Source organism: Plectropomus leopardus, chromosome 17, assembly GCF_026936395.1.
Source record: "Plectropomus leopardus strain MGB_pleo_1.0 chromosome 17, ASM2693639v1, whole genome shotgun sequence".
NCBI classification, from domain to species: domain Eukaryota; kingdom Metazoa; phylum Chordata; class Actinopteri; order Perciformes; family Serranidae; genus Plectropomus; species Plectropomus leopardus.
The window spans coordinates 26046160-26070754 of NC_142192.1; the positions used below are offsets into that span (position 1 = coordinate 26046160).

A 24595-nucleotide genomic window follows, 5' to 3' on the forward strand; every position below is an offset into this window, starting at 1 on the left:
TCAGACCCAGAAAAACACTGTAGTACTTGAATTAACTTTTAATACTTTCTCCTGTTTGTGCTGTGTTCAGAGACAGGGGAGTTGTTGAGACGATGAGAAAATCATCCTTCACACTGATGTTTACTGTTAGAAACCAGCATATTGTGTCAGGATCAGTCAAATATTTTGTTGCTCGGAGAAAAAATATAAGTCACATGGGATGTGTTTTAGACAGATTTTAACAATATCTAGCTATGCAGATAATTTTGGATTTATTTGCTTCGGTTTTAAGGTATTTTATATCTGTCTCTGAAATACAATGTTGGTGATTTAATTTATGATGCTCACTTATGGAACCAGAATGTCAAATAAGTAAAAAGCCAATACATAAACAATCATATTAATAAGATGTATACAATATATAAATGAACCAACAATGTGTAAAATTTTTGAAGAAATTATTCAAACTAAACTAATTATAATGCAGTGTTACATAATCATTCATTTTTATAACATTTCTTTCCCATACTAGACATTTTATTTAAAAATGCCCTTTTTTCAAGACTCTTAAATGTGGTAATGTACAGTTAATAATAGCACATTTGAGTTTTAGTTTTTTTCCGTAATGCCTTTTGAAGAGGAAAAAAAAGTGCATTATGTAATAATATATAACATAATACAAAAATATAAGAAAAAGAAAAGAAAATCTAAATTATAAGAAGAGATATGCTGTATATGAAATAAAAGTTAAAAAAAGAACAAATATTTGCACAAAAATATTTTTAAAAATATGCACAAATATTCTTACTCACTGAGTTTTAACATGAGCATTAGTTTATGCTAACTAGCTACAGCCGATACAATCTGCTATCAGTCATCATTTCAGGCGACCAAATCCTTGGTCGTTGGCTAGAAATGAGAAGCTTTTCCTTAACTTTGTGTCTACTTTTGTTTGATATCGAACACCCATAATTTGATAAAAATACTAAGAAGAAAAGGGAGAACATGACAGGCGTAGCAGCTAACTGTGGCGCGCCTTGATGTTCATTTCTAGTCAAACTGTAAAGAGAAAACGCAGCATTTTCTGTAACAGCTGATGCACAGTGGTCTGTAATTGAAACCTGGCTTTAAAATGTGCATTTCTCCTCTTCCATCATTACAAAGAAGCGGCGTTTCTGCTCCTGTGACAGTGATTAGTAGCTGCGCATGTTGCTGCTGCTGTGACCTGGAAGTCACTACAAACACAGCTGCTGGTTCTGGTGACCTCTCACGGCGTAACGGGAGAATCTGAGGGGTTCAAATGTTTGTGCAGCATCTGTTTCGTGAGGCTTGTGCCTTCAGAGGCAGTTGTGTGGTTGACATTTTGTTTGTGGGCTTTTTTATATCGTGCATGCTTGAATTTGGACTCGGTGACCTTTTGGTTTACTCAGTGCTTTTGTTGTTTGTCACGAGATGGAGCTGGCGGCTTCGGTACAATGGTCAACAGATTTTCCTGCTGTTAAGGTGCAAATTGGTGTAAAACTTAAATATTTACTCAGCAGTTTCATTTTTGCAAACATTTATGACACAGAGGCTGGTTATAGCTCTCCAGATTTCCACACCGGAGGCGTGTTTTGGCTGTTGTTGCTCTCAGCACCACCAGTGTCCCAGGAATGCTCTTCCTCTGCTTTTCCCTGGGGCGTGGATGCTTGTTGCCCAAGAGCATTTCCGTTTTTTTCTATCCACAGAGGAAGAAGCATCCGTTAAGGCCACATGTGCACTTTGACAGTGTATAACAAGTCAAATACGTTCAGCGGAAGGTTGTAAATTTAACAAGTTGTCTGCTTTTGGTTGGAATATCACAACTCATTTAATCTGAGTTTGTCCATTTTGTGTAAGTGGACAGATATTGTCCTGTTGCTTCGACCACACAAACAGTAATCTCCTCTCCTTTTTTTGTATGATAATAATCCTTTGAATCCTTGGCACATGCAGACCATGCAGATGCACACAAAAGACACACATTTGCCGTATAAACACGTGCAAGGGGAATGTAGATGCCAGGGATTCCTGAGGTCGGCCTGACCCAGATCCAACATGTCCCACTCATCACAAAGACACACACACAAACACACATGCATATATGAGCGTTCACATGCTGGGTCTCTCATGCACAACTCCAAACAATAGTCTGACCTGTTTCACACCACATGGGGCTCTGCTCCCTGCCACCTTTAAAAAAAGAGAGTAATTAAAGAGACGGTTTGCTTTCTGTTGCAGGACTTTAAAATAACCTTCTGCATGCCGATGTCAGGGTGTATCAGAATTTGTCTTGTATATATGGTACATTTATAGCATATATTAATGTACTTCTTAGTCCTTCCTTGTAGTAACTTCATTTTGTGTTCTTTTTGCGCGTTATAATGCTCCAATGTTTTGGAGTTGCATATTTTGATTTTGTGGTTTTTGTTCATCTGTAACTTATGCTGCTGGTTCTCTTGGCCAGGACACTCTTAAAAAAGAGATTTTAATCTCAAGAGGTTTTCTTGGTTAAATAAATAAAATAATCAGTAATGTCCATATTCACTGTACCTACAATCACATAAACTAGTAGCTTTTTAATAGTATAGTATACATTTAAAATATACTATTATATTGTAGCATGGACCTAATTTTTTCCAAAATATACAAATTCAGATTCAGAATATTTTATTGATCTCTGCGGGGAAAATGGGAGATATTAGCTGATCTTGTATTATACAGACATAGTGGAATTAAATGTAAAATGTGCATTATGCAATAATATGTAACATATACATATAAATAGAAAAACAGACAAAAATCTAAAATGCAAGAAGATATATGTTGTATTTGAAATAAAAGTATATTAAAGTATTTGCATTAAAAAACCTAAAAGAATGCACAAATATGTGCGTCATACTTCAAGTGTTCAAAATATGAATGCAGAAGTAGAATAGATAAGAAATTAATTCAGTTGCATAAAAATGTAGAGAGCTTCAAGTCAGTTTTGCATATTTAACAGATGTGCAGTTGAAACAGTTTGCAGATGCAAATGTAGGTTATGCACATTAAACATTGTGATGCAATTTAATTTCTCAATCTCAAATTAGATTGTTAATACAACTACAACTGTGAATACAACCGCTCATGAAATTTATATTGCAGTGTTATTTTGCCTGTACTTATTGATATAAATGAGGGGACTAAATAATTAAAACACAACAGAGAAAACTCCCCCCTATAATTACAATTTTGATGTTATCACAAGAGACGTTTTGAAATGTCACATAAATTAATGATGGCTAAAATTCAATTTAGCTGCTTTAGTTTCAAGGTCGTGGACACAGAAACCATAAACTGGCGTTTACTGTGGTGGTTGAATAGACAGAGCCATCGTTAAAGGTATATAATACAGGATTTTTCTAAAAACAAAACAAACAAAATGCAAACGAAATCCCTCTTAATTATCATTTATGACTGACTCTCAGTGTGTGGTAGTGTGTTCATCTGTATTTTCTTATTTTATACTTATTTTGCTGTGTTTGAGACGTTCCTGGGCACAGTGCACATGTGAGGTTAGGACTTAAAAGCCAGACACAGCGCCAAAAAACACAAATATAGTGAGAGGAAACGCTAAGAAGACAAAGGAGGTTCGGGCTTTCGCTTTTGCAGGAGCTACTGTTTGTAAACAGTAGTCTACAATTTCTGCATACAATACCTTCAATGTTATTATCATTTTTTGGAGATTTTGCCTTTATTCAAAAGCAGAGAGGCGACAGAAAATGAGGGACGCAACACAAGTAACAAAATAAGAAGAGCTCTCCTACTGGTTTGTTTATAGAATACTACTTTTTACACACAGTAAGTTGCCTTTACAGGAGAAGGAACGTGTTAAGTTGTCGATGCCAGAGATTTAATCAGCTGGGCTCTAAAATCAATAACGACTTTTAAATTTCACACTCTGTAAAGTCATCCCGAGGGCTGGATTGGACCCTTTTGACCCCCCTGTTCTAAACATTAGGACTGAAAGCAGAGATAATGTGTGATTGGTTGTCCTACATGCACCTTGTAAATCCCCGTTACAAACTCTTCAGCTTTGTTTTGACTACAGCTTTTACATGTGTGATTGTGAGCCTGTCTTAAAGGAATTATGGGGAATGCAGTGCACTCGAACAGACAAATAAGCATCCATACTGCCTCAGCTGTCTGACAGAAAACACTGAGTATGTTTACATGCACAACATATTCTGTTTTCGCTCTTATTCTGATAACGACAATATTCCTACTAAGCTGTTACATGGCAAATAAAAATGAGTTTTCCGTTAATACTCCCATTTACATGCAGCCATGCATAGTCTGATTAATGAACGTGTCCTAACATGTAATTTATAACGATAAAATATGCAAAAGTAGAGCAGCTGGAGCCACTTGTCATTTTGCTTCTTTGCATTAAAATAGGATTTTTTTTTCAGGGTTTTCTACAGCTTGTTGGACCATGCAAGTTCAGCATCCCTCCTTCATTGTTCGGAGGAGGATTTAGAATACTTAGGAGACCTTTTACAAGCACAAAAATGTTATATAAAACAATAAAAAAAAGGGAAAAGCACAATTGGCCCCCTTTAAATCAACCTCTTGAAAATGTTGGCGCTGTGATATTTCTGCTCATCCAAAGACCTTTTTATATTCCAGTCTTTCATAAAGTTTAAAAGCAGTTGTGTTTTTAATTCTGACCAAAAATCAAGGCTTTTCTGCTCGCATCTACCCCACAGCTTTACAAACTGTTGGCAAGTTGGTTTGTGTTCAGCGTATCCATGACAACGCAAAGAGCCAACCGTGAACAGACAAGAGGTGTTGTGCTGCAAACTGTAGTAAAAACCCAAATTGAGGTGCATTTTCTAAACTGGCTGTATATTCATGCCCAACTAATGCTCCTAAAACCCAAATTATATCAGCATATGCCACACGTCTTAATTGGAAAACAGCCTTATTTGAAATATTTAAACAGAAGCTGCTGTTTATATGACACATCAAATTCAGAATATCGTCATATTTGTATTAATAGGGGAATATTGGTTTGAATCTAACTGTAGCCAGTGTCAGAGTATCTAAGTTTTTTGTTTTGACCACCATGGGTGAATTTCGGTCCAGTTTGACTCCCAGTTTGGCAGGTTACCAGCTCTCATTTGGGCGTACACTTCTCTGTGTTATTCTGTTATTGGTTAAAACAGTTTTTATGCCAGATGGAGTTGGATTTTACCAGCCAACGTGGCCCACACACAAACAAAATTAAGTTTTCCTGCCCTGCCTGCGCAGTAAATCTGGCGTACCACATGCTGCAGTTTGAGGCCGCTGTGCCGTCCCAAGGTGCCTCGACAGAAGCCAGCCCCTTTTATGGCCGACATTCTCAGTATGGTGCTTATCGCTATTTATAAACCCAGAGTCTGTCACAGTGGCACAGAAACCTGAGATGGCTGTGGAGGGACGAGGAGCTCTGAGGGAGGGAGGGGAGGCAGCGACGGGTGAACATCATGCTGAATCTGTGTTTCTGTGTTAAATGGAGCCTGTCACATGAACGGCTGATCATGTGCGATAACCATGACTTGATGCTGAACGTGTATTTCTGCAAGGTTGTATAAACTCTCGTTGTTTTTGCAGGGTCACAACTGAAAACATGTACAGGTTTCCCACGGGACCATAACCCTTCGAAACTTGAGCAAATTGGCTTAATTTCTTTCAAAAACTTGTAAAGAAGGCCAAAAGCAGCTTAACAAGAAATGACCCGCAAAATAGCAAGAAATCAGTGAAAAGGTAAAAGAAAATTAACTGAAATTAATAAAAGAAAGTAAAAGAACAAACACAGGATATGACTCAAAAAAGTGCTAAAATAAAATAAAAATAAATAAATAATGCTAATTTATTTTTAAGTAACCTAATTTTAAATACATAATTATAAAGCTATACAGTAAATATAGTTTTCTTGATAATTGTCTAATGATAATGACTCTCTCCCCTTGTTAGCTAAGGTTTTTGATAAGTTCATTTTTATTTTCTCTTTTACAATTTTTTTTTGCAATTTTATCATTTTATACAACTTGCTGATTAAAAAGTTCTTACATTTCAAAGGTTATAATACTTATACTTATGAAAGATGTCTGAAGAAGCAAGATGTCAATTCCAGGTGTTAAAGGGTTAAAAGGTTTTAAACGGCTTTGAATGAATTTGATTTTTTTTAAAAAGGGCTTAATTTTAGTTAAAATGTCTTAAATCAATCTTTCAGATGTCTTTAAAATACGAGGACATGGGAAGTAAGATTTTATCAATTTTTTTCTTAGGTTGCAAAATAAAATCTACGAAATGTATATATATTAATATTAAGTTTGCATAGCCTGTTTAAATTAAGATACTACTATCCCACATTATGATTTTGATTTTCACAAAAAAAAAAAAAACAAGTTGTCAGTATAGCTTGTTGGAGGTAGTGATTTTTTGCAGTGTAATTTCACCTGTCATGACCAGGGAATTTAACTGTGCCATCAAACAGGAAAATATTTAATATTCTTTAATTTTGTCACTGCTGATAGTTTTTGTCTGTAATCATGCTCTTAACTTGTAGAAATACAGTTCCCATAATGCTTTAGGGGATGTAAACAGGAAGTATAGTGTCCCGTTGCTAATGATTCAGGTGTGAACTGTTGCCACGCAAGTCCTTTTTTAAGGCTGTATTTAGTTACATTTTAGCTATTTGGCACAATTCAAAGTATGCCGAATTAGCTGTTAGAAGTTCCTGTTGCATTGTAGCCATGGATTTACAGACAGCTATCACTGGAAAAAAAAATTAACCGAAGAAAACCTTAAAATGTGATGATTCATAAGCAAGTTCTGTTAACGGGAGCGTCATTTTCTAGCGGATTTATGGAGGTTAATTGTCGAAGATAATGATATCCTCGAAAAGTGTAAGTCACATTTATTATTAATTTGTGTGTTATTATGTTTTTGTGTTCACATTTAATTGATTTATGACTCCGAGAAGGACGTAATTTGCCGCAAACGGGCGCTAATTGTTTGAAGCACCTTAATTGCCTCCGTGAGCTACAGCTGTGTTAAAATGACAGTTGCTAAGCTAATATTCAGCATACATGCAAGCAGAGAAGTGAGTCATGAAGTCAGTAGACTGACTCAGTCAGTAAGAGTTATTCAGCAGTGTCTGTATAAAGTTTGATAATAGTAGCTAACATTAGCCACTTTATTATCAGGATCCCCATTAGCTGAAGCGACAAGCTAGGCAACATAACATTACAGCAAAAACAAACAGTAATAGAAATTTATAATAATAGTTGTAATTAATAAAATAGGTAACCAAATTATAATAATAATGCTAATACAAATATACAACTACTTCAACAATTGTAAGCAAAATATAATAATAATAATTAATTCCCCAATCTATCAACAATAACAAATAAAAAAAAAATCCAATCTAACACAAAACCTCTCAGAGGTCAACATAAAATAACCAATTGTCATGCTACGGGCTACTATGTCTATGTCAATACTGTATTATATGTATACTATATCACATTATGGAATATTTTAAAGTCACCAAGTGTTTACAGGGATTATTGTATAATTTATTTTGTGCAATTATGTAGTATTATTTCCTATTTCTATCTCATCTTTCTTGTAAATAACAATATAAATATGATAACATGTAGTTTATAGTATAGAGTTTAAGAAAGTGTGCATGTCTTTGCACTCCTTTTTGGGTATGTCTGTTTTTGTATGTTCATTCTTTCCTTTCCTGTTTTTTTCCAAATGTTCAAAATAAATTTCAATTCAATTTAAATTCAGTACGAGACCAACTGGGGCCCCGGGGAGTATTGAATTGAACTAGGCTGCTTATTACTCGATTTAAAGTTTATACTGCAGTGTTGGTTCATCACAACTCCTGTCATCACTCTTCTCCTACAGTAACCTTTAGAGATTTAAGAAAACATGACAACCACACCCATCCCATGTTTATATGGAAGTTAGAGTCAACTCTGCAACATAAACTAGAGTCACAGGAGGGATCTCTTTTGTTTTGTAGAGTTTTCTATGCACTTTATCACAGTGGTGCCTAGTTTACTTGCCATTAGACATCCATTACCACTTTTGCAAAAGCAATCACATACAAAAAGTAAAATATTTGAGCTGGACAAAAGTCCTTCAATCCTGGAATGATCATATTTTGGGAAGAAGTTTGCAAGAGTGAAAATCTACAACCAACAATTATTCTTATTGTCAATTAATCTGTGGATTGTTTTCTTAATGAATCCATTTTTTTTAAAAATTTGTACTATGCCACAAAATAGTAAAAAATTTCAATCAGTTTTTAAATCATTTTTTGTCCATAATCTAAAGATATTCAGGTAACTGTCACAGATAAATAAGAAACTATAAAGTATTCACATTTAAAAGCTGTAATCAGATAATTTTTTTGCTTTTATTTCCTTAAAAGTGACTCAAACAATTAATTGTTATAAATGTTGTTTAGGAGTTGTTGCAGCTCTGCTAAAGAGAGAGGAAAAGAGGTCTTTTTTTGGTCTTTGGACATCTCATTCTCATGATTGTCTTCTCAGACAGTTGTGTTGTGGATACTTTACTTATTTATTTCAGTCACAGAAATGTTGACTCAAGATTAAAGAAGTGGCTTTTTAACTCCATCACTTAAAAGGTCTTCTTTTGCTCAGTCTATACACTATTAAAGTCTAATTTATACATTAAAAAACATGGAAATTACAGTACTTCTCTCCTAATCAACCATTTCTGATGATCAAAACATGAGATAAATATCAAGAAAATAAAACCATAGATAAAAATGACAGAAAACCATGATTAAAAGGCTCAAAAACATACTTCAGAAATTGCTATAACTGTTTTCAGCAGCTGTGCAGTACTCCTGATGAGTTCAAAATTCACTTGACATTTAAGCACCCCTTGAACCTACAGATTAATACATTTTGAACATAATTAATACTTGCAGCCGTATATTAAATGTAATATTTTATGTAACTCGACTTAAACTTCCTAACATGAGCACCCTTGACGGCTGCACACAGATCCGGTCACGAGGCCTGACTTCCTGACCTCTGACCCTGACAGAGGGCGACAATGGGGCAGCAAAAAGACACAAAACACATCCTGTCTTAATCCTGCTGTCTTTGTTTTCATTCTCCTGCTGATAGTTCGGCTGCTGCTCGTCTGACTCTCTCTTCACCCCTCTCTGGCTGTCACAGTGGAGGAGTCGGTGACAAACTGAGCAGAGCCGCAGTGACGCACAGAGGGGGGGACTGGAGCAGGAAGACGAAGAAGGGACAATTTGTGCACTTCTACAAGGACACGTGGAGAGCGAGGGGAGAGATTTATAGAGAAAGGAGAGCTGGAGGACAATGAGAGAGTGGAAAAATGGTGCGGCAGGGTGTTTTTATAATGACAGGGGAGGAAAAAGAAAACGTGGGATTTGAAAAGACAAAAAAAGGAGGAGCGATAAAGACAGCGAGGCCCAGAGCTGTGGGAATAATGAGCTCAGAGATAGTGAGGTAGGAAGGTGAGAGGCTGCAGGCTTCAGGCCAGCTCTCCTCTGCACTCAGCCAACAATGGGCAGATGGAGCGTGACGCTCTCCTCAGGCCCGTCCAAACGCTCACCGAACCACATAAATCACAGATTAACACTGGGCTCCTCTCCAGCTCCCCCCACTGTACTCCAACCCTGAGCCCAAATGCACAGGCCGCTGTATGGAATACTAATGGAGGAGTGACAGGATGTGAATTAGAGCTCTGCGTGTGTGTGTTCAGATAAGAGAGTAAGAAAAAGATGCAGCGTCATGTTCAGACAGGACGGCACTGCTTCCACCTGATGTTGAAAAAAGGATTAGGATTTGGCAAAAAGAGGATTGCGGTGCTCCTCCTCGCCTGAGAAGATTACTTGTTCACCGAGTGCGGCTGACTTTTGAATTTGATCAGTTTACAGGCCTTATATGGCTGTAAGAGATACTGTGAGCCCAAATTAGGAACGACTGAGGACGGCCAAGATCACCTGAATTCAAAGAATTGGGAATATTCTTGTGGGGAAAAAAAGTTGCTTTAACACATTTAAGAACATGTTAACAGGTGGTGATGATTATACTGCCACCATAACAAACATAAAAGCATCTTTTCATGGGGCCTCTCTCGGTAAAACTAAGCAGCGCTGATCAAATATAAACAAAGATTCTGTTCCTGAGTTGCCTATTTCTCACCCAAAATGTTTTCAGAAAAATATTTGAGCACACTGTAATACGGATCGTTTGTTACCAGCTGCCATATTGTTTTTGGTGGGAAACTTATTCACCAGCAGGAATGTAGCACAGTGCTTTCTGGTAGTTGTAGGTTTTCTTCCTCTTGACTAAAAGCGTCCTTTTTCTCTGTTTTCTCTGCTCATAAAGCACCAATTTCTAGAGTATTTGCATCCTTATACTACCTAGACAGCCCGGTTTTATGAAAGTACCATCTTTCCAGCTGTGAAATACTTCTTTAATACTTACTGTAATTCAAAGGCCAGATGTTATTAACTTCATAATGTATCCAGATACAGATAACATACAGATAACAGGTGTATTTGGGAGTCTAAAATTCAGGATGTGTCTCTTCTACTTTGCTTTTGGCAGATCCTTTTTCAAATGTGTCTCTCACATGTTATCCACCTTCATGGAATAAAGATACTGAATCACTAAAGTACTTGTTAAACATTTTAATCTGTAAAAAGTATTTTGAAATAGCAAACATCTTTTATTTAAATGCTAAATCAGAAGCAGCTCTTCAAATTGCTTTTGTCCCAAAATATACTCAGTGTACAGCGATTTAGTTTAAGTAGTTTTACATTTTTTTACTTAAAATAGACAATAACTAATATTTAATTATGAAAGTTTTTGTTGATTCATTTACATCTTGAGCAACGACAAACATTTTGTGCCCCACAGTGAAGTCAGTGGGTTTATAGATCGGTTTAGGTGGCTCTGTGGGGATAATTAAGCCAATTATCATTAATTATCCCCACGATAACCACTGTAAACATTCGTCTTTCTAAGAAAGCTGCGATAGACTTACACAACAATCTGCAATGTTTACTTCCGCCCCTAAAGGAAAAATCAATGTGTGTCTGAGCCTCTCCATCTTTTTTAAATACTGTAAATCTGTTGCTTCGGCTTCACTCTTTAAAAGATTTATTCCCACGCTCGAGTGTCTCACCTTCTGCGGTTGTGTTTAACACTGTTGACAGGAGGCTTTTTCTCTGCAGGACCAAAAACCCTCAGGGACTGAGGGGGAGTGCAGCGGTGCTGCGAGTCGACTGATGTGTGTGAATTGTGTGTGAAAGAGATGTTAATGATTTCTAATGAGGCGAGAGCGTTGTGTTAATGAAGTCGCAGAGGATTTCCAGGTTTATAGTGGAGAAATGTCAGCAATGGATGTGAAAAGAAAAGTCTAGAATTTATTGAAATCGTCACTTTGGAGACTAATGATGCAACAAGACGTCACATTTTGGACAAAAAGCATCAGAGACAGCGCAAAGAAAAAAATTCACTCATCTAAAATTTTTTATCAATCAATTTGTCTTCTTCTGTTTTCCAGCTCTGCCGCTACAGAACACGTCTCAGTCCATCCAGAATGAGGACAAGTCTTTGGGGAAGGACCTCCAGACTTCAGACGACTCGGCCATCACAGACCTCTCTCCGAAAACAGACTCCAGCCCCGTAACAGAGACCCCCACCAGGACAGATGCCTCCTCCAAGACAGACGTGAGGCCATCCACCCCGGGCGGCAGCAGCCCTCAGCCCAAGAAAGGTACAGTTATGGATGCTGTTCAATATCTGTGTTTAGCCCACAAAGTCCAAAACAGCAACACAGCAGTAAATCACGTTGGCACTGCAGAGATTTGCTCCCGTTCAGCCAGCAGAGCATGAGCGATGTCAGCCACTGATGTCGGGCGATAAGGCACGGCTCGTTAATCCCAGAGGTGTTGGACGGGGTTAAGGTCACGGCTGCCTGTGTGTCAGGTTCCTCTAAACTGGGAAAACTGTTTGCTTTATGCAACTGGCTTTGTGCACAAATTCATTGTCATGTTGAAACAGTGAAGGGGCTCCCCCAAACAGACAAATAGAGTCCACATACTCGGTCAGATGGTGAATGTTTTGAAAGAGGGAACATCACATAGATTTTTTTGCATTTTACCGGCTTATTTAAAAAGAAACAAAGTGGTTAGCTCAGTGTGTAGGATGATTCTTATTAGATTATAGCATCATCTAATTGTTCATAAAATCTTTGTTTGCAAATAACTAGTTTGCAGACTAGGATTTTTAAAATTCTTCACATCTCTTCTTCAACTTTTTCTGTGCTTTATTTTTCAGCAGTAGTGTTGTTGATATTTAAAATGATAAGATACTTTTCCCCCCCTTATGTAAACAATAATAATCCAGAGAGACTGCTGTATTGTGCAGTATTGGCACCTCATTTGCAGGCATAAGGCAGATAGCAGTGCTGAGATCAGATAGGATGCTGGTTTCAGGTATTAAAAAGGTAATTAAAGCAGAGTGATGCAGCAGGGAGACACTGGTGCTCATTTGAATGCCTGTCTACTACACACGATGCAAGGTCTCCGTTCTCATGATGTAGTGTTTTAATATTATAAACAAAACCTGTAATTACCAAAAGAGGTGAAGAAAATGCTCCAGTCTGTTTCTGTTTCAAGTTTTTAAAACCTTTTTCTTAGGATTAGTTGTTCAATAGCTGATTGTCAAATGTGGAGTCAGCATTATCTCCTGTTGGCCATGTGACTGTGTGTCAGGCTATTTTTTTTTTCTTATAAAAACCTGCTCAGTATAAATTGTTCAGTTGCTCCCAGAAAACACTGCCGTGCCTCCCACATTCTCAGAAACTCCTTTTTTAAACAAAAACACCTTTATCCTGCATTAACATGGATTTAGGCAGACGGTAGATGACAGACGGACAACTCTCTCTGGAAGGCAAGGGAAAACAAACAAAAAGTCTGAAATGGCAGGACTGCAAAACAATGTATTAAAAAATGTAATTTTGTTTATTAATGTATGTAGTTTTTCTTGTAATGTCCAGTAATTGTCCAGAGTGTGCCTGTTTTTGCCTTGTGCGAAGGATTTGTTTGTAAATTCCCTTGCAGAGTACGGCGAAAACTTGAAATATTTTAACTTTGAATTGAATGTCATCTTCTGTCAGTGTTGCCAGCTTTCTATCTTAGTTTTTTCGTCCTGCTCTGTTGTCCGCTAAAATGATTTCTGGTTAGCTGTCTTCCTTCTAACTAATTTCATGTGAATGCAACCAGATCTTTAAAAAGTCTTACAAGGCATTAAATTCATTAATCTGTATTTAAGGCCATAATAGTTTTTAAAATGTCTTAAGTTAGTCTGTCAAAGTCTTAAAAATGCTAACACCTTGAACGTAGGATAATTGGAATCACTTTTTTTCTGATTTTGCATAGTAAATCTCAAAATAATTGGTAATATCTTTTTTTTTTTTTTTAAATAATTTACCATTTACAACATCCAATCAAAAAGCTTTTTTCAAGGAATGGATACCTATATGATAAAATATATTCATTATTTTTCATGTTTAAAAACTTTCATTGAACTTTTTAACTTGACCAAAAAGTCATGTTTTATGTTGAAATTAACATTTGGGATAAATTTCCCCAACCCAAAGTGACTGATGCTGGTTCATTTTTTTCTCTTCAGTTTGGACTATTGTAAAATTTGTCTTCAGTTTCATTCTGAGCAGTGTTAAAAAGTTTAAATCTAACTTTTCTTGAGCTGCAGGAACCCTGAACACAGCATTAAAAGGCATTAAAAGTATGGAACTGTTAATTAAGGTATTTTTTAATGTCCATGTTTAATTTCTGAACTTGCCTCAAAGACAAAATCTACACACCAGACATTTAAAACCTAAACGCATTCATGCATTGTGTTCACATACTTTTCTCCTAAAGGGAGTTTTGATGTATATTGCGTCATTATAACCAGACAGATGGTAGCAGCTGACAGCCAGATCATCATTTGCTGTGGGGGAGACGGGATGTATAGATCGGAGGAGGACTGATGGTGAGGACGTGTGGAGGGTTGGGGGGTGAACTGATGCATTAAGGGACGTCTCAGTGGGACGAGACCTTCAGACCGATGAGATTTTTTCCTCTCTGCACTTCACAGCGTCTGAATATCAGCCAGACTGAAGTCTTCGGCCGTGTAGGAAAAACTCTCTGCAAGGTGGGGAGGAAATGATGGTTGCCATGGAGACGGGGCTGAAGTGCTGCAGGGCCCTCTGTGATTGGTTGCGAATGTACGGCATACATATTACATAGCACGGAGGAGAGCCACAAAAGGAGACGGGCACCCCAGGGGTCCTGGTTTTTCAACGGTGTGAACGGATCTTCAGTCGTGGCTTTTCACAGCCGGTTTTAAGGTGGAAAGAGACGCCCAAATCCACACGTTACACCGCTGCGTCTCTTAAAGCGTACCAGGTTTCATGCTGATTATCGCTGCAGATGAGACCTGCTGAAAAGCAGATGTTCACACACAGTTACAGTTGAGCTACACAAGAGTTTAAACACCGTCAGTGTACAAAGAGACGGAGCTGCTCTGACCTTGAAACTGAATCAGTGAATCAAACTGCAGATCTGAATCACATTTCGTGGAGCCCTTTTACTTTTAATACTATTTTTATACTTACATCTGTAACATGTTATATACTCACTCCAAACCACAAAATAATTTCATAATTTTCTACTGTGCAAACAATTTTGGTTTGTTATTTCCAGGTTTTGAGCATTATGTCTGTGAAACTTCTGCCATCACTTCAGTACAATGCAGTCAGTCAGGTCGTCTTTGAAGTTTTCACATCTTTGAAAAACACATGGAAAGTCTGCAGCAACATGTCTGCACAGACATTGTCCCTGTTACTGTGCACAACCCACAAGGGAATTTCTAACTTTGATACAATACATCCAGAATATTGATATTTGATTTGATACATTTAGGGCAAAGAATTTAAGAATTTTAAAAGACAGAGAAAGTCATTTACAGACAAGAATGACTGTAGTTAATAAAGAAAACTTTGTAGTTAATAATTATAACTTTTTCACATTAAGCAATGTTCTTCGTATGGTAGTGTACGTGTTCAAAGCTTTCAGTTGTGTGGGACACAGCACCTCAGCTGATTGTGGAATAATCAAAGTATGAGAAACATTGTTACAGGAATGATACATTTCTGTTGAATTTTTGAATTCATTTTAAATTCTGGGACCACCACAAATCTGTTTTGTGCAGCTTATCCGGGTCTCAGATTTGGTGGCAGCAGACGAAGGATTGCAGCCCAAACACTTGTCTTGTCCAGCTGCTCCTGAGAGATCCCAAGACATTCCCGGGGCCAGATGGGATATCTAATCCCTCTCAGCGTGTGCTGGGTCTGCCCGGGGTCCTCTCTCAGCTGGAGTTGTTCCTGGAAAACCTCTAGAGGGAGGCGTGTAGGACGCATCCTAATCAGATGCTTGAACCACCTCAACTGGCTCGCTTTGAAGTGAATAAACAAAGGTTCTGCTCCGAGCTCCTTCTGGATGTCGGAGCTCCTCACTCTCTCTCCTAATACCTCGTGGATGTGGGTCATAAAGCAGTGAGCTCAGCCACAGTGTGAAGAAAACTTACAATCTCCTTGTTTTGTTCCTACGCAAAAGTCAAGTGAAAGCTGCTCTAATCAATATTTATATATCAACAATGGAATAAAAATGACTGTGTGTGATGTAAAAGGGGTCGGTGGTGGTAGCGAATCCACTGGGAACTATTACCTGAAGCAGTTCATCTCCGCTTTATCGACTGTTTTATTTTCTTTGAGCCTCCTACGCAGCATCGAACGGCTGACAGACACATTCGACTTCTCTCTTTTAAACTTTGTTTTATTTTAACTAATGAGTTACACTGTATGTTACCCCAGACACAGCATGTAATTCTTGCACTGTTCTATTTTAGTTTAAAGTTCAATCGTTTTTACATTTTTCCATAGTATTTTATTAATGTTTATTCCTATGGTTCCTACAGTTATGGTTGTTTATTAAGATTATTCCTGTGTGTGTGGTATTTTATTTGTAAGTCACTTTGCAACATTGGTTTTGATAAGTGCCATACAAATAAACTTTATTATTATGATTATAACTGGTGAACATAGGGGAGCATCTAGCAGTGAAAGAGCCGAACATTTCTGCCAAGTATCCAAAATAAAATCAGTTATTGTACATTCAAGATACAAGATTCAACTGAATTTTTTTTTTCTCTGTAGATTCGATGACGTCAGAGCAACGACAGAAACTTGCCAAGGAGCGGAGGGAGGAACGAGCCAGATATATTGGTAAGAAACAATAAAACAAGCAAATATTTTGGGCTTTTTAAACTTGAAACAAATCAGATTTTCCACAAACAAGAAAAACTTAAGGTGATGCATGAAGTGGGAATTTGTTATAACCAACTTGATGCATGCCTGTCTTCTGTTGTTAATGCGGTATTAACTTTCCTCTGTCACTCTGCTCTGACGGTTGTTGTCGTCTCTTATTGTCTCTCCTTGCATGGCTTTCAGAACACCAAACTCAGGTGCAAGGTAAGGGGCTTCACTAAAACCCTCAGTGTCTGCAGCAGTCATTTGGAAAAAAAATCATGCGGCTTTTCTTCTCCCCTCCATGAATCGATTATTTATTTTGGTTTTATGTCATTTGGTGGAAGCTTTTGAACCCTGTGAACCCTCTGCATTTTTTGACTTAAATGTTTCCGCTCATGTTTGAATTTTTACTTTATGTTCTTATGCATTCCCACCAAGCATGCGTGCTCCACACCTATAATCATAGTTTTACTTTGTGGCTACAGAATGAAACTTTCCTCTCTTATAACAACATTGTTTTAGCCAAAAAACATGAAAGACTATCTAGTTTTCAGCTTCTCCCTGTGGATGAAGGCGGCCAATCAGAGTAGACCTTGGTGGGTGTCTCCCTGCAGAGACGTCCCATGTAGCCCAGGGCGAGAAAAATGAGCAGTCATTACTATAAAACTGAGAGCAGGCCTCTCAGACAGATTAGATTTAATTACTACTTCCATTAGCATCAGTAATGTGGTCATGCTGCAGCACAGTTAAAGGGGAATTCTGCTGCTTTTTATTGATAATATCTGAGGTTGACTCTGCTTCAGCCCCTTTGAGATAAATCTCCTGCAGTCTGCTTCGGTCTGTAATTACACAGTTAAGGCTCATTTCATGTGGAGCATGCAATTTGTTCAAAACAGTATGCACGTATGTAGGTCAAAACACGATTTTTTGCATATTTATTCCTTAAAGGGATAGTTAACCCCAAAGTCAAAGTATACATATTTTTCCTCTTACCTGTAGGGCTATGTATGAATCTAGACCGATTTGGTTTGAGTTGTCTATATGTCTGATATCTCTAATATAATAGAACTAGAACTAAGCTTGTGGTGCTCAAAGCGCCAAAAAGTTATTTTTTTAAAACTCAAAATCAATGTCTTTTTTCAGAAATCATAACCTGGTTAATTATGATAAGCCACAGACGTTGTCGTGAGTAGTTTCATGTAGGAACTACTTTCTTTCAACCAAACAACACTCACTAACCGAATTACCCATGGATGTGTTAAGAGACCTGGATACAGCATTCGAGGTGTGGCTGCGTTCATTCCTCTGAAAGTTGCTCAGTGGCACATAAAGCCAAAATTGCTGTTTTTTTAATGAATTTTTTTTTTTATGAAATTACCTATATCTTCCACATTATGGAGCCATAGCACAAGCGCACTAGAGACTTATGACCACCGAGTGCAGCCGAGTGACATCTAGTTTCAGGATATTGGAGAAAAGGCAGAAATTTCTGCAACTGATAAAAAATATGTTTTTGATTTTGGGGTGAACTGTCCCTTTAAACAACTGCTTTATCTGAACATATGAACAGTTGAGTATTGTTGTTATGCAACAGCTGCTGTGCAATGAATATTTCTTGCACACTCTGCAAAAATGACAATGCAAAAAAAGCACGCTCACAAGACATTTTTCCATCTTGCTGCTCGGATGCAGACATAATTAGATTTTTTTCAAGAATTGGATTTATGGAGGAGCGAAGAAAGCTTTCATTATTGTCGATGAGGCTCAGAGTTGTGTGCCTCATTAAGTGAAAATGAGCTGCAGAAAACAGAACTAAATACAAAACACACCTTTGCCTCACAACACTGTTACACCCTTGCAGAGCTAAATCCACTAAAAAGTCTTTCTAATGCCGTCTAACTCACAGCAATACGAGGTATCATTGAAATATGTCATACACATTACTTTGATTGAATTCAGCATTTAACCCAAAACATCATCATTAACTGTTTAAACTCTCCGCCATGCCTGGAAATATATTATGCAACAAACTTGAAAGCAAAAGATAAGAAAGATGTCTAAGAGAGAGGGCGATGCAGCTGCAGTCTAGCATACAGAAGCTTTAATTTACGAGGATTGATTGCTGTTTAATTGTTTCTCCAAGAAATGAGCCGCAGCAGCGTGTGTGCAAAGACAAGCAGGCGTCTGCTGCAGGGTGCTGTAAAACACAGCGGGAACTTCTGCTTATTTACTGTTGTTGGATTATCGTGTAAATGAACACAGTGTCTTCCATCTGCTTCGCCCGTTCTGTTTGAGCTCCAAGAGTTTAGGTGATTGTACCCTGTTCAGTTTTACGAACCGACTTTAGATTTGACCTATGAAAGAAGACATGTCTTTAAATAGCTGTTACGGTACTTCATACACACAAATAAGCTTTTATATGTCTTTTTATTGTACCTTTTTGATAAAGTTCATGTTTTAGACATGATTGTGACGCCCATATTGACGGTGATGTCTGTCCAGTTGGTTTGTTGCATCATTGACAGAAATAATTTAAAAATTATTTAATGCACTGTCATAAAAATTTTGCTCAGATATTCATTAAATCCTCTTGATTTCCAGTGACTCGAGTCTATCGCTTATCTAGCTCTAAAGTTTGGATTTATCTCCTGAAATATCTTTACATCTACCAGACTGAAACAAAATTTGTTACACACATTCTTGCTTGCCAGAGAAACATAAAAAGTGCATAGTAGATGATTAAAATAATGGATAAATATAGTGTGACTATAGTATAAAACAAACTAATATAAATTAGACAGTAATTGCAAATTAATGAACTGTAAACAGGAATGTAGCAAATGTATATGTATAATGATAAGTATAAATATAAAGACACAGAGGTGTAAATAGTTGTAAAACTTTAGGTAAGAGTATATAAAAAGTTAAGTGTGGAGCTCAAGACACGACAGCCATCCTCTGTGCCATTTTTACATCTTATTGTGGTAGGGAAAGAAACAGGTGCTGCTTTGCTTACAAAATTCGAAAAAAAAAAACAAAACACTTGTCCTCAGCCTTCGCTAACAAGGACACACAATATTGAAGAAAGGAAAAAAAAGATTGCAGACAAAAGAAATCCTCCACTACCTTTTGTCATTATTCTCTTTCCTGTCGATCTAAATGTTAAACTCTCTGTCTGTGGTGACCCTGCAGCGGCAAAGAAAGCCCAGTGGCTGGAGAAGGAGGAGAAGGCGCGGCGTCTGAGGGAGAGCCAGCTGGAGGATCGCAGGAGGAAGCTGGAGGAGCAGAGGCTGAAGGCCGAGAAACGCCGAGCTCTTCTGGAGGAAAAACAGAGACAGAAACTCGAAAAGAACAAGGTCAGAAAATACAAAGTAGCCTATAAAAGCAGCCAAGCATGGATTGTATAATAAACAAATTATAGTTTAACCCGTGGATGCATTTTATAAGGTTCATTTTCAATAATAACACAGAGCTAATATGGTTGTAATCAACTGTAAATTGCACAGAGAGATTTATATTATCGCCAGAGACAGAACTGTGTCCTGCTGTCCAAAATATTTGGTGTTAATTGAAGTCAGAGTGGAAAAGTCAACACAATACCAGTATGTTTATGCAAGCTTAATGCTTTGCAAAGCTTTTGACTGCTGGAAAATTGCCTGTGTAACAGGCATTTGGCCCCATCTTAAGTATCAGTTGTGATGCCAAGTATTGGCACAGAACTTTCCAGTGGTCAGAAGTGCAGATGTTTCATTGGCAGCAATTTGGTTTAACAGTTATTGATCACAGCGGTTGTTCCCAAACTTTCTGGCTTCTCTGTGACCTTTTAAAGGGAAACTGTGTCATCTGGTGACTCCTCGTCACAAGTTGCACATGCCCATGAGTCGTGAGCACCTCTATCAAACATTTAGTTTCATTTCTAACTGCACATTGTTAAATTTGAGTGATTGCTCAAGTATATGCTTTTTTGTCATGATGATTTTAACTCCCATATCTGCTTATCGTAAAGCCTGGAGGCAGGAGCAAACAGCCAGTCTGGCTCTGCTGAAACGTCAAAAATACACCAACCAGCAGCTCCAAAGCTGATTATTTATCAAGCTGCACCTCATTTGTTTGACCTGTAATCAAACAGAAATGTAAAATTTCTGGGTTTACAGGTAGTTTCATACTGTAACAGCGCATGCATTGTGGATCCACTTGCTTTTATTCTGGCTTATTCATGTTAACATGTCAAGGCAGCCACACAGCCCATGTGAGCAGCGCTGTTCAGACTGCAAACCGACATCAAAGAACTAGCTGCGAAGCGGACGACTGTTGTGTCACTTATTGTCTTGGCCAAAAAGTTGCAAGACTAAAACCAGCAGCCAACTAGCATGTACGCTATTCACTTAAGTGAGAGGAAAAAACTTCATAGCAGCAGACAGAAGTTGTCTCTGTTCGTCACAATTACAAACCGTTTCTGCTAAAGACCGTAATGGTTCAAATAATAATCTTATATTTGTTTCGCCCTCTTGACTTCAGTCATTTATTTGTTTCCTCACTTCTGTTTCTCTTCTTGTGCATGTAGCTGAACTGCCAATCAGAAGGATTTTATTCACTGACAACGACTAGTCAACATGCTGAATCGGCCAAAAAAAGAGGCATCAAGAGCTGATTACAGCCGACACAGCAATGGCCCAAAATGAACCACCGGCTGACTGTCGTCTTAATGTCTCAGGGGCCTAAATGGTTCTAATAAGCATATTTTTTTAAACTTTAGATCCAGGATAATTTTAGACCAGACTGATAGCTCCAAAAAATGATATGTTGCTTTCACAATTTTGTACGAATAAGACAAAAGAGATATAACATTTTAATTAATGAGCTTTGGAGGTGCTGGTAGGTGGATTTTAAAACTTCTAGACAGCCAGGTTAGCTGTTTCCCTCTGTTTCCAGTCTTAATGCTAATATAAACTAACTGGCTGCTGTCTTTAGCTTCACATTTACAGCACCCACCACAAGAAAGCAAATATTTCCCAAAACTATCTCTTTAAACTGTCATATGAGCTGTTACAAGTGTCAATACTCCGTTTTGACTGTTTGGTCTCTCCAGGAGAGATATGAAGCAGCTATCAAGAGGTCGACAAAGAAGACATGGGCCGAGATCCGTCAGCAGAGGTGGTCCTGGGCAGGCGGACTCAACCAGACCTCCCGCAGAGAAAGTGAGTTTGAAATGAACCATAACAACATGGTGAACACTGAAACAACAATGACAGGAATACAGATCACATCCGCGCAGTAACATCATGTTGCTGCTCAGACTGTGACTCACTGGTCCAACTGATGCAATTCAAGGAAATAGCTGCTGAAGGGTTTGCTGTCATGAGGGCGGGGTACCAGAGGCAGATGACCCTCTCAGTAATTTAAACCTTTGTTAATTCTCGGTGAATGTCTCCGTTTTGCTTTTAAAGGGAAACATTGTTTTCGAGTAGCAGTTTAACCCTTTGAAACTTGAGCAAATTGGCTTGATTTCTAAGACATGAAGATTACAATGAGCAGCAAAATTAGAAATTACCCAAAATTAGACAAGAAGAAAGAAATGAATAAAATGTACATGAAAATTACTTGAAAAAAAGTTTAAAAACATAATGAAACATGGATGGAAAAAAAGGAAATTAGCTGGAAAAGTGCTTAAAAAATAATTTTGTAACAAATATTTAATTATGATTATTTATAAACATAGTTTTTTCCTAGCTTTTTTTCCGTCTTTGTTTTGCTTATTTAGGCAAAAATGGTTTTGAGTACCAGTTTAACCCTTTGAAATCTGTGCAAATTTGTTTTGTTTCTTTCAAAAACATGAAGAAGGCAATGAGTAACAAAAGAAGAAATGACCCAAAATTAGCAAGAAATTTGTTAAAAGTACAAGGAAATGACCAGAAAATTACTTAAAAAAAAATAATTTTTTAAAAATTAAAACATTTTAAAAAAAGGAAACAGACTGGAAAAGTATGAAAAAAAATTAATAAAATTTTGTAACATAATTTTAAATATTTATTATTTATTTTGCCATATTTTTTAAAATAAATTATACCAATTTGCTCGGGATTCAAAGGTTTAAATACTTGTGAAATGCATCTGAAAGCAGCGCAAGAAAAGTGGTGTCACTCATGGTTTGATAGGGTTAAAATGATCACAGAGGCAGTGAGGGAGCTGTCATGAACATGTGTCGTTAGTTTAGCAGTTCGAACAGTGTTTCTCAGAGAGCTGTGAGCTTATTCCTCTTTTCGGTCATGTGACGTGCTGCCTCTTTTGGACCCGTGACACTGAGGTCGAGGCCAATTTCTCTCCTTCAAAGTGTGAAAGATCCTGAATGTGTGTGAGAACTTGCGTGTATGTGTGTGAGAATTTCTCGCAGCAGACAAAAAGCACTCTAAATGTGATTTCTAATTATACCACACCCTTCCCACGCTTTCCTCAAATTTCCTCCCCATTGCCCCCCAAAGTTAGATTACTCCTAAATGTTTGAGAACTTCGGGAGTCCCTGATCCACAGCGAGGGGAGTCAGCAGCCCCTCCATCTCTTATCAGCTGGGGCCGCCTGCACCCCGGCCGCCTTGTGAACAGTTGTTGTGTGTTGCGTTCTCTCCGGTGCAGGCAGATGCTCGGCCTCCACGGTCAACTTGCCGAGACAGGTGGACCCTGTCATTAACAACAGGCTGTCCAAGTCCTCTGCCACGCTCTGGAACTCCCCCAACAGAAGTAAGGACGACCCGACGTCAATGTCCACCAGGCCTCCTCCTCCTCCCCTGTCCCTTCCTCTTCATCCCACCTCCCCACCCCACTCCTCCTACCCTAATCTGGTTTTTGGTTTTCTTCTTTTATGATTATAACTGTCGTCTCTGGTGGCCTGCCTGCCTGCCTGTGCTTGGTGACTGGTCATTTACCACCTCTCCTCTGATCACGCTCTCGGTCTCGTGTGCATCGTGGTTTTTGTTTTTTTGGTTTTTTTTCAGTTGGTGGTTGTCATTGATTTGAGTCTCCAATGCATTTTTGATCAGCCTCCCTCTCACCTCGACATCACTGAGCCATATTTTGTGATCTCATGTTTTGTTTCAGAGGTTTATAAGTTCACATCTTGTCTCTTTTATTGGTTGTCCCCCTCCACTTTAACTGTCGGTGGTTTGGTGTGGTGGTGGTGGTGGTGGTATTGGTGGTGGATATTAGAGTGTGACTGTTGCAAGTGAAAGTTGAGCAACTAAATGCACATGTAATATATTAATGTATATAAATGTATATTTATTTATACTGTATGTCAATATATAGCCTTTTTTGCTTGGTTAGGTATTTAACGCAATATATTGCTGCCACTATTATATCTTAATTTTAAAAAAATGCTCAGTTTCTTGTTATGATGTGCGAAGTTTCTCGTTACACAATCTATTTTATGTTATCAAGTGTTTTAATGTCCTTGTTGTAACATTTTTCTTATTATTTCGCCATACTAAATTAATTCTACTTTTCCAAGAAACTATTTTGTTAAAGGTATACTATGCCAGATTTTCCTAAAAAAAAATCAATGTATGGAGTCAGACAAAATTAATTCCCCTCAGTTATCACTTATGACCCAGTAGAAATGTTTAGTGGTATTTTCTTCTTATTTTGCTGTGTTCGGTAATGTCCAGGGGAGAGCGCTCAGGTGAGGTCGGGACTTCATAAACAGGTAGAGGAGGAAGAGAAAGCAACCAAAATCACAGACACGGTGCCAAAAAAGCAAAAATATAGCAAAGCTTTGGTTGTCTCTTACTTTTCCTGGCAATACTGTTTACAAACAGAAGTCGACGATCCTTTATAGCAGGGGTCAGTAACCCTGGGCACGGGGGCCACCACTTACACATGTTAGCTTAACCAGTGACACACTAACAATAAGTGTGATAATAAGTGAAAATGTTAGCGTGCGTAGGACGGCTGATTTGATTTTTTAAAAAATCACAATATTTAGCATCTCACTTGATGAAAGCTTGGTTTCATAATAATAAACCACGTTCGTCAATCATCGCAAGATACTGTCATTTGACTGTAACGGAGAAGCTCTGCTTCCTAAAACCAATGCCTCAGACAACAAAATGTGACAACATAGGCAAAGTTGTGATTTAGCATTTGAGAATTTAACTATTCGATATGGT

The 24595-nt window shown here is 37.9% G+C and overlaps 1 protein-coding gene across 9 annotated transcripts in view; it reads left to right on the forward strand.

The window, feature by feature from the left end:
- The window catches only part of map7d1b (MAP7 domain containing 1b), a 54236-nt gene that overhangs the window by 11077 nt on the left and 18564 nt on the right, over positions 1-24595 (forward strand). For 4 of the 9 annotated variants that reach the window (XM_088090151.1, XM_088090149.1, XM_088090150.1 and 1 more), the window contains exons 2-7: positions 11626-11838; positions 16345-16413; positions 16639-16659; positions 19630-19793; positions 21527-21635; positions 23067-23171. In XM_088090151.1, the coding sequence (XP_087946277.1) occupies positions 11626-11838; positions 16345-16413; positions 16639-16659; positions 19630-19793; positions 21527-21635; positions 23067-23171 (681 nt within the window). Of the gene's footprint in view, positions 1-6668; positions 6933-11625; positions 11839-16344; positions 16414-16638; positions 16660-19629; positions 19794-21526; positions 21636-23066; positions 23172-24595 lie in introns of those variants that run through there. The other 5 variants (XM_088090152.1, XM_088090153.1, XM_088090154.1 and 2 more) reach the window with 4 other exon arrangements.